Source organism: Melanostigma gelatinosum (assembly GCF_949748355.1).
Source record: "Melanostigma gelatinosum genome assembly, chromosome: 11".
Taxonomy (NCBI): Eukaryota; Metazoa; Chordata; class Actinopteri; order Perciformes; family Zoarcidae; genus Melanostigma; species Melanostigma gelatinosum.
In genome coordinates this window covers 25,152,465-25,162,459 of record NC_136644.1, presented here as the reverse complement: position 1 = coordinate 25,162,459, position 9,995 = coordinate 25,152,465, and the positions used below count along the sequence as shown (strand labels likewise).

The following is a 9,995-nucleotide window of genomic DNA, read 5'->3' as shown; positions in this document are numbered from 1 at the left end:
TGAAACCAAACATCAGAGAAGAACCTGAGAAGACCTGAAGCTGTTGTTCCATGTTGTGTAGAAGCCTCATGTTGACACAATGTTCGTAAATAAAAGAAGCCCAGGTTAAAATGTGCAACACATTCATTCCTGAGTAAAAATACAAAGAATGTCTGAATGGAGATTGTTCCCGATCTTCTTTTAAGTGAATGTGTTGAATGTAAATCTCCTCGTCCTCTCTCCTCTGGTAGGTTCACAGTGTAATCTCTGTCATCTCATCATCTCATCTTCATGCAGAACTAAAGTTACGAATGAAAGAGTTTTACAGTCTTTACTTTATTTCTTTTATTTATGCTGGTTGTTAGAAACACAGAAAATATTTACACCAAAGATGTAGTACAGTTTTTTTAAACGATAAAATAAGTGTTACATGACTTTATCCAATAATGTGTGTCAGTATTCATAATGTATGTATGTATGTATGTATGTGTATATATATATATATACATACACACACAATAATAAACATTTTCATTTGCCTCTCAGATGTTTAAGGAATGTGCAAAAGCTTCTTATTCCTGAGTACATTGTTTTTGATGATTCAACAGTCTTGAAGGCGGGTTATGCAGTTATTAGAATGAATTAGACGACATTGTATAATATCAATCAGTGGCTTAATGTCTGTGTGTTGGAGTAGAAATACATTTACAGACAAATAGAAAAAAACATCAAAATCAATAAAGTTTACACCGTAAATCACCAATAATATAGATTTGTGACAGTAAATGAAAGAGTCTCTCTGTAGAAGATCAAGTGTTTGTTCTACTCAGTGTGATTGACAGGAGAGATGATCAGAGGAGCAGAGTTTTTACCACCAGCATTAAGATCAGGACTAAAGAGTGGGTAGAGTTTCTCAGTGAAGCAGCAGCCAGTAAAGGAGTAGATAAGAGCTGCAGCATCAACGTCATAGAAGGAGACCAGACCCTCCTCATAGTCCACAAACACCCCCACCTTCTGAGGCCGAGACTTCAGAGAGAGAAGGACTGAAGGGTCAGCAAGAGCAAAGTACTGATCCTCATTAATCAACCATATCGTCCAGTAACCATCCTGAGGAGTCGGTGGGATGAGTCCCTTCCTGTTGATTGACTCTCTGGCCACTCCTAAAAACCAACACGTCTGCTCTTTAACCTGAACCTCAAAGTAAAATCTTCCTGAAGAGAAACTCTGCTTTGCTAAGACAAGAGCACAATAACCAAATCTCTCTGGATTGTCTGGTAGATTCTTCTCTACGTCACCATGTTTAACTTGTTTTCCATCATCAGACAGGATGAGATAAGGATTTGCTGTATCAGGATCAAGTGTCACATCCACTGCAGACTGCTGGACCCTCTTCAGCTCGACCTCAAACAGCTTCTTCATGTGTTTACTGAGCGTCTCCTCCAGCTGGTTCACAGCTCTCACCACAGTCCCCTCATGTGAAGATGGACTGACTCTGACTCCTGTCCAGTCCTTGGTGGGTGGAGGAGTGTTCAGGGTCCTGAAGCTCTGGAGGAGGTGGAGGTGGTCTTCAGAGCAGGAGAGCTGCTCCACCTCAGTGCTTCTCTTCTTCAGCTCAGAGATTTCCTGTTCCAGCTCTTTGATGAAGCCTTCAGCCTGTTTCTCTGTCTTTCTCTGCTTCTCTTTGATGGTGTCGATGAGCTCGGCCTGGCTTCTCTCAACAGACTCCTTCAGAGCGGTGAAGACCTGAACACCATCTGCTATCTCTCTGTCTGCATCTTCCTCACTGAGCTCCACTGAGTGTTTGATCTCCTGAATCTTCACTCGTCTCTTCTGGATCATCTGCTGGATTTCAGCCTCAGTCTTCCCCAGCTCGGCCTTCTTTCCTTCATATTCTTCTTCCAGAGGAACAAACTCGTGTGTCTTGTGGTCTAAAACAGTGCAGAGCATGCAGACACACATCTGGTCAGTCTTACAGAACAGCTCCAGATGTTTATCGTGCTTCGTACACATCCTGTCTTCCATGTTCTCCACAGGGTCGATCAGCTGATGTCTTTTCAGACCTGACATTGTCAGATGAGGCTCCAGGTGAGTCTCACAGTAGGAGACCAGACACACCAGGCAGGACTTCAGGGCCTTCAGTTTGCTTCCAGTGCAGACGTCACAGGGAACTTCTCCTGGTTTGGCGGCTTGTTGCTCTGAGCTGCTGGCTTTCTGTTGAGCTGACTGTCTGAACTGAGCAGCCATCTCAGAGATGAAGGTGTTGACCTGCAGCTCAGGTCTGGTGTAGAAGAGCTTGTTACAGTTGGGACACTGAGTCTGGACATTAACGTTCCAGTGTTGAGTGATGCAGGCTTTACAGAAGTTGTGTCCACATGGTATGGCGACTGGATCAGTGAACACATCCAGACAGATGGAGCACAGAAACTGATCTTCAGTCAGCAGACAGCTGGCAGCAGACATATCTACACTCTGAGGACAACAAGTGTGAAAAACAAACTGTTATCACATCTTCAGCAGCAGCAACAGTGTGTGTCAGGTATTGTTTTCACATTGTGTGTCTGTGTGTGTGTCATCATGGTGGAATGTGTCCTGGAGACGCCTACTGTAGAGGAACATTACAGAAGAGGGTTTGAGTACTTTAGAGAGGTGCTCACTGAATATAATTTAAAAACACAGAGTGATCCTCCATCACTGTCACATCACATATTAAATAATGATACTGCTACCCTGCTGCTTATATATTATCAGAGTGAATTTATATCATTTGTAATGAGCCTAACCATTTTAATTCCACTTTTATATTGAGCACATTACTATTTACTGACATATTTGGACCTCAGGTTGAATGTGAGTTGAACTTCCTGTCTGAGTCGAGCTGAAGTGTTTGAGTTGAAACACAGTAAATATTATCAGCTGAACTTCCTCACAAACACAGACAGCAGGAACTACAGAGACAGAGACGTTGAGAGGAAAGGCTTTACAGTCCAAGGATATTTACCAGAGTACACAACAGTTATGCAAGTTATAACACATCAATGTTGTTCCTCTATAATCAATAAATACATCCACACATTACATCACATGCTGTTCTCTGTGTTCGGACAATCCAAAGGGAGTAGCAGCTAGGCTAGTTAGCTTCTAGCAGGCCTAGCTTATCTGCTGCTACTTTGTTCTTTGTTATGGATCCTGGTTTGAACTCACTTTACACCAAATGTTGAGTTTCTCTGTAGAACAGTGAACTCACCAGAGTTTGTCGGAGACTCTGTTGTTGAGAAGAAGCTGCTGGATTCAGTTGAATGTTTCTTGAGAGAGAAGCAGAGAGACTTGTCTCGACTGCAGCTCTGCTGTCGCTCAGACTAACTTTCACTTTCACTTCAGGAGAAGTGACTCAGCAGCTCTCCTCTCTCAGTTCCTCCTCAGTGAAGCTCTGTGAACGAGCTTTTACTGCCTCTTTGAGGAACACCCTGACATTCAAACAGCAGTTTAACTTTTTACTTCTTATTCCTTTTTCTTCTTTTTGTGTGTTTTAAACGTTAAATCTGAAATACTGTGTTTTTTTTTATTTACACATTTTAAAGGTTTGTGTGTTTTTTTAAACATCCTATTGCTGATGTCTTGGTTAGATGAACTCTTGATGAGATTTAGCTGGTTAAATTAAGGTACAAATATAATAATAATAAAATGTTATTATACAATAAAATATACAGCCGCAAAAAGAACAAACGAGTACAAACAGACAACATAACAGAAGAGGTCAGTATGAGATGTTCTTAACAATATACACAGACTTTCCTAAGTTGTATGAATTTAGTGTCTCAAAGTGGTTTCCATGTTCTCACAGAGATTTGTAAGAAGACGTTCAGAGGAAAGAAGAAGAAGATGTCGACCGGACCAATAGAGGGATGAAGACCCTCACAGCGCCGCAGAAGCATTGACAGAGGTTGTGGTTCATGACGAGAACCATTCATCCGGAAAAAACATCCAACAAGGTTGATGAAGGACTATTTTATTGTCTGGTTATAAAACTAATCTAAGCCTTTCAATGTCCCCCAAAATACGCCGATACAATCTCCTCTTCAGGTGTCAGAGAGAGGTCTCAGATACTTAAGTGCTTTTGTCACTCCTGATGTTAAATGTTTTATTTGAGAACATTTATTCCCCTTGAGAGATGAGCAGTCTCATCTGCTTAACTTGGTCATGGAGGCATCAACATGTAATAGAGATACACTTCATGTTTACTTCTCCTGATCTTTACCTCCTATAACAAGGTCCATAGGGGCATCTCAATACATAAACATGTTCTATTATATTATATTATATTTATATATGTGTGTGTGTGTGTGTTTTATATTATACTGAATATTATTATATGATATATGTATATACTGAATATTATGCTGAATTCCCTGTGAGAGTGACAACAATAAGATGTCCTGATGTGTTTATCAAAGTGTTATTTACCGCTTTTTTTCGTGTTGGAATGAATGTTAAATATTTAACTGCAAAGTGGTAATGTGTGTTTGATACCTTCATTTTTTTTGCATGAAATCAAACTGTGATGTTTGCTGATGTAGCATAAGGAGCTTTTATCACTCTCTGGGCCTTGGTGTTGTCCCTTAAGTACAAGACCATCACGAGCCAATCACGGTGGGCGGGCATCATGAGAGAGAGAGAGAGAGAGAGAGAGAGAGGGGGGGGGGAGGGAGGTAGAGAGATACATTTGCATCGTTCACTACTGTACTGACATGGAATCTGGGGTTATTAGTACTTTTACTTCAGTGAAGGACCAAAATACTTCGACTGGTGTTTTAAGTATAAGTCAGCCCTTGAGTTTATGTAATGTTACCTTTAAAACAGGGATATTTTAAATGGACTCTGGTACTTTAAACGTCACAGACGGATGTAACAAAACAACAACTGAAGTTCCCGGGAAAATATAATCCGCCAAAAAACTGTTCGATTGAAACTCCCGCCACATATCCTGCCCGGCTTCTCAAGCGCTGACGTAACTTCTCCCTTACAACGCTGAGCCAATCAGCGTCGGCGAAGCTGTTGTGTCACCTTCAACAGACCAATCAGAGCGCGGTGACGTAGCGCACAGCTGGTCCCAAATCTGTAATGTTTATGCAGTTGATATTTAGATCTAACTCAAAATTTCACGTTTTTCTTGATTACAGGAGTGGTTGCCACCAGGCCCTTTTCCAAAGGCGACATTGTATGCGATTACCATGGTGAGGTCATCACAGCTGATGAGGGGAATAAGAAGATGGAGTCCCTTGAAAACCAACCTGGGTACATGTTCTTCTTCAAGTCTGGCGATAGGGCCCTCTGCATCGACGCCCACACCCATCCGTGCAAGTGCCACGCAAATGTAGAGACAGTTGGCAGAAGAATAAATCACTCCTGCAAAAAGCCAAACCTGAAGCCACTTCAGTGTGTTTTGAAGGTGGAGAGGACACTTGTGTGATCCTCTTCAAGACCCGAAGGGACGTCAAAGTGGACGAAGAACTTCGGTTTGACTACGGAGTCCAGAGGACGTCCTTTAGCGGAGAGGACCTGGAGTGGTTGGATGAATGAGCTTCTGTTGGCCTTCAGCATGCAGGCTTCATCCAGACATCAGTGATGCGTGTGTCAGCACTGAGGTCTTCTCAGTTCACTGGTATTCTTTTGGATTCTTCTTTTTTGACGATGACACGTTTGAGCAGTTCTTTTTGAATGCAGGGTTTTACTCGTAACGGAGCATTTCTTTTACATCATTACTGTAAATTGTTACTTTTGCTTATGTGAAGTGAAAGAATTGGACAACTGCTGGATTATATTTCTGGTCAAATCTATAGAAAGTAACTCCGTGCATGTACTCATGTACTGTACTTAACTTTATACTTCTACTCCACTTCATTTGTGCGTCATTATTTTCTTCCTTCCTGTTTAGTTTGAGTCGTGTATCTCCAGATGTGTTCATGTTGAATAAACTGAACGATGAAATATTCCTGAAAATGCTGCTTCTTCTTCAGATAAACTATTTAAAAAGCCTCTTGGATCAGCTGGAAAAAAGCATCGTCACAACATTCAAACACAGTTTCACATGACGGCCAACATGTTGAACATTTAAATAGCTCTGAACACGTGAGCTTCTCTGGAAGGACAGAGTATGTTTTTAAGAGAAGCTCACCGCGACTTCATCTTCTGAGGAAACTCCGTGTTCTTGGTGTCAGTCAGCACATTTCTGACATTCATTCCTGAGTAAAAAATACAAAGAATGTCTGAATGGAGATTGTTCCCGATCTTCTTTTAAGTGAATGTGTTGAATGTAAATCTCCTCGTCCTCTCTCCTCTGGTAGGTTCACAGTGTAATCTCTGTCATCTCATCATCTCATCTTCATGCAGAACTAAAGTTACGAATGAAAGACTTTTACAGTCTTTACTTCATTTATTTTATTTATGCTGGTTGTTAGAAACACAGAAAATATTTACACCAAAGATGCAGTACAGTTTTTTTAAACGATAAAATAAGTGTTACATGACTTTATCCAATAATGTGTGTCAGTATTCATTCATTATATATATATATACATACATATACATACATACATATACACATATATACATATACATATATATATATATATATATATATATATATATATATATATATATATATATATATATATATATATATATATATATATATATATATATATATATATACACACACACACACACAATAATAAACATTTTCATTTGGCTCTCAGATGTTTAAGGAATGTGCAAAAGCTTCTTATTCCTGAGTACATTGTTTTTGATGATTCAACAGTCTTGAAGGCGGGTTATGCAGTTATTAGAATGAATTAGACGACATTATATAATATCAATCAGTGGCTTAATGTCTGTGTGTTGGAGTAGAAATACATTTACAGACAAATAGAAAAAAACATCAAAATCAATAAAGTTTACACCGTAAATCACCAATAATATAGATTTGTGACAGTAAATGAAAGAGTCTCTGTAGAAGATCAAGTGTTTGTTCTACTCAGTGTGATTGACAGGAGAGATGATCAGAGGAGCAGAGTTTTTACCATCAGCATTAAAACCAGGACCAAAGAATGGGTAGAGTTTCTCAGTGAAGCAGCAGCCAGTAAAGGAGTAGATAAGAGCTGCAGCATCAACGTCATAGAAGGAGACCAGACCCTCCTCATAATCCACAAACACCCCCACCTTCTGAGGCTGAGACTTCAGAGAGAGAAGGACTGGAGGGTCAGCAAAAGCACAGTACTGATTCTCATTAATCAAACATATCATCCAGTAACCATCCTGAGGAGTCAGTGGGATGATTCTCTTCCTGTTGATCGACTCTCTGGCCACTCCTAAAGACCACCTCGTCTTCCCTTTAACCTGAACCTCAAAGTAAAATCTTCCTGAAGAGAAACTCTGCTTTGCTAAGACACGAGCACGAGTATCAAATCTCTCTGGATTGTTTGGGAGATTCTTCTTTACGTCACCATGTTTAACTTGTTTTCCATCATCAGACAGGATGAGCCAGGGATGTGCTGTATCAGGATCAAGTGTCACATCCACTGCAGACTGCTGGACCCTCTTCAGCTCGACCTCAAACAGCTTCTTCATGTGTTTACTGAGCGTCTCCTCCAGCTGGTTCACAGCTCTCCTCACAGTCCCCTCATGTGAAGATGGACTGACTCCGACTCCTGTCCAGTTCTTGGTGGGTGGAGCAGTGTTCAGGGTCCTGAAGCTCTGGAGGAGGTGGAGGTGGTCTTCAGAGCGTGAGAGCTGCTCCACCTCAGTGCTTCTCTTCTTCAGCTCAGAGATTTCCTGTTCCAGCTCTTTGATGAAGCCTTCAGCCTGTTTCTGTGTCTTTCTCTGCTTCTCTTTGATGGTGTCGATGAGCTCGGCCTGGCTTCTCTCAACAGACTCCTTCAGAGCGGTGAAGACCTGAACACCATCTGCTATCTCTATGTCTGCATCTTCCTCACTGAGCTCCACTGAGTGTTTGATCTCCTGAATCTTCACTCGTCTCTTCTGGATCATCTGCTGGATTTCAGCCTCAGTCTTCCCCAGCTCGGCCTTCTTTCCTTCATATTCTTCTTCCAGAGGAACAACATCATGTGTCTTGTGGTCTAAAACAGTGCAGAGCATGCAGACACACATCTGGTCGGTCTTACAGAACAGCTCCAGAGGTTTATCGTGCTTCGTACACATCCTGTCTTCCAGGTTCTCCACAGGGTCGATCAGCTGATGTCTTTTCAGACCTGACATTGTCAGATGAGGCTCCAGGTGAGTCTCACAGTAGGAGGCCAGACACACGAGGCAGGACTTCAGGGCCTTCAGTTTGGTTCCAGTGCAGACGTCACAGGGAACTTCTCCTGGTTTGGCGGCTTGTTGCTCTGAGCTGCTGGCTTTCTGTTGAGCTGACTGTCTGAACTGAGCAGCCATCTCAGAGATGAAGGTGTTGACCTGCAGCTCAGGTCTGGTGTAGAAGAGCTTGTTACAGTTTGGACACTGAGTCTGGACATTAACGTTCCAGTGTTGAGTGATGCAGGCTTTACAGAAGTTGTGTCCACATGGTGTGCTGACTGGATCAGTGAACACATCCAGACAGATGGAGCACAGAAACTGATCTTCAGTCAGCAGACAGCTGGCAGCAGACATATCTACACTCTGAGGACAACAAGTGAGAAAACAAACTGTTATCACATCTTCAGCAGCAGCAACAGTGTGTGTCAGGTATTGTTTTCACATTGTGTGTCTCTCTGTGTGTCATCATGGTGGAATGTGTCCTGGAGACGCCTACTGTAGAGGAACATTACAGAAGAGGGTTTGAGTACTTTAGAGAGGTGCTCACTGAATATAATTTAAAAACACAGAGTGATCCTCCATCACTGTCACATCACATATTAAATAATAATACTGCTGCCCTGCTGCTTATATATTATCAGAGTGAATTTATATCATTTGTAAGGAGCCTATTCATTTTAATTCCACTTTTACGTTGAACACATTACTATTTACTGACATATTTGGACCTCAGGTTGAATGTGAGTTGAACTTCCTGTCTGAGTCGAGCTGAAGTGTTTGAGTTGAAACACAGTAAATATTATCAGCTGAACTTCCTCACAAACACAGACAGCAGGAACTACAGAGACAGAGACGTTGAGAGGAAAGGCTTTACAGTCCAAGGATATTTACCAGAGTACACAACAGTTATGTAAGTTATAACACATCAATGTTGTTCCTCTATAATCAATAAATACATCCACACATTACATCACATGCTGTTCTCTGTGTTCGGACAATCCAAAGGGAGTAGCAGCTAGGCTAGTTAGCTTCTAGCAGGCCTAGCTTATCTGCTGCTACTTTGTTCTTTGTTATGGATCCTGGTTTGAACTCACTTTACACCAAATGTTGAGTTTCTCTGTAGAACAGTGAACTCACCAGAGTTTGTCGGAGACTCTGTTGTTGAGAAGAAGCTGCTGGATTCAGTTGAATGTTTCTTCAGAGAGAAGCAGAGAGACTTGTCTCGACTGCAGCTCTGCTGTCGCTCAGACTAACTTTCACTTCAGGAGAAGTATTTTTAAACTAAAGACTAGAGAGTGCTAGAGAGTCTCAAACACTGGACGATGCGAAAGAGGGAGCGCTCCTCAAAGTCACGAGGAGCCGGCTCTCTGCCGCGTGACGGACGTGCAACGTAAACTTGCACAACCTCAGCGAAACTCGTGTCAAAGAGTGAAACTAGGCAGCGCTGATCAAACATGAATCAATAATCTGTAACTGCATTGGCCTTTCTATCGCCTCAAATGTTCTCAAAAACATATTTTAGTGTCGTGTTTAGCCGTAAAATATCTCGAGCCAAAATAAGCACCGCCCCACCGGGCTATTCAGAGGATGAAAAGCAATGGATGAAATCACTACTAACCAATTTCACAGTAGCCCTGCTTCTTATAATACAATCCGCCAAAAAACTGTTCGATTGAAACTCCCGCCACATATCCTGCCCGGCTTCT

General features: G+C 41.7%; 1 protein-coding gene across 1 annotated transcript; it reads right to left on the bottom strand.

Annotated features, from left to right (window-relative positions):
- Positions 1-408: 408 nt before the first annotated feature.
- Positions 409-9,994, bottom strand: LOC306785083 (uncharacterized protein). Its single transcript, XM_079279307.1, has 4 exons — positions 9,908-9,994; positions 7,010-8,652; positions 3,224-3,320; positions 409-2,448 (listed from the first exon to the last, which is right to left on the bottom strand). The coding sequence occupies exons 1-4, from the start codon at positions 9,977-9,979 to the stop codon at positions 802-804; spliced, it is 3,459 nt and encodes a 1,152-aa protein (XP_079135433.1). The 5' UTR covers positions 9,980-9,994; the 3' UTR covers positions 409-801.
- Position 9,995: the final 1 nt, after the last annotated feature.

Coding starts and splice junctions, on each gene's coding strand:
- LOC306785083 (XM_079279307.1), bottom strand. CDS start 9,979: ATGTGGCGGGAGTTTCAATCGAACAGTTTTTTGGCGGATTGTATTATA. Junction 3,321..7,009: donor TCTCCTGTCAATCACACTGA/GTAGAACAAACA, acceptor GAGCGACAGCAG/AGCTGCAGTCGAGACAAGTC. Junction 2,449..3,223: donor AGAGTCTCCGACAAACTCTG/GTGAGTTCACTG, acceptor TGTTGTCCTCAG/AGTGTAGATATGTCTGCTGC.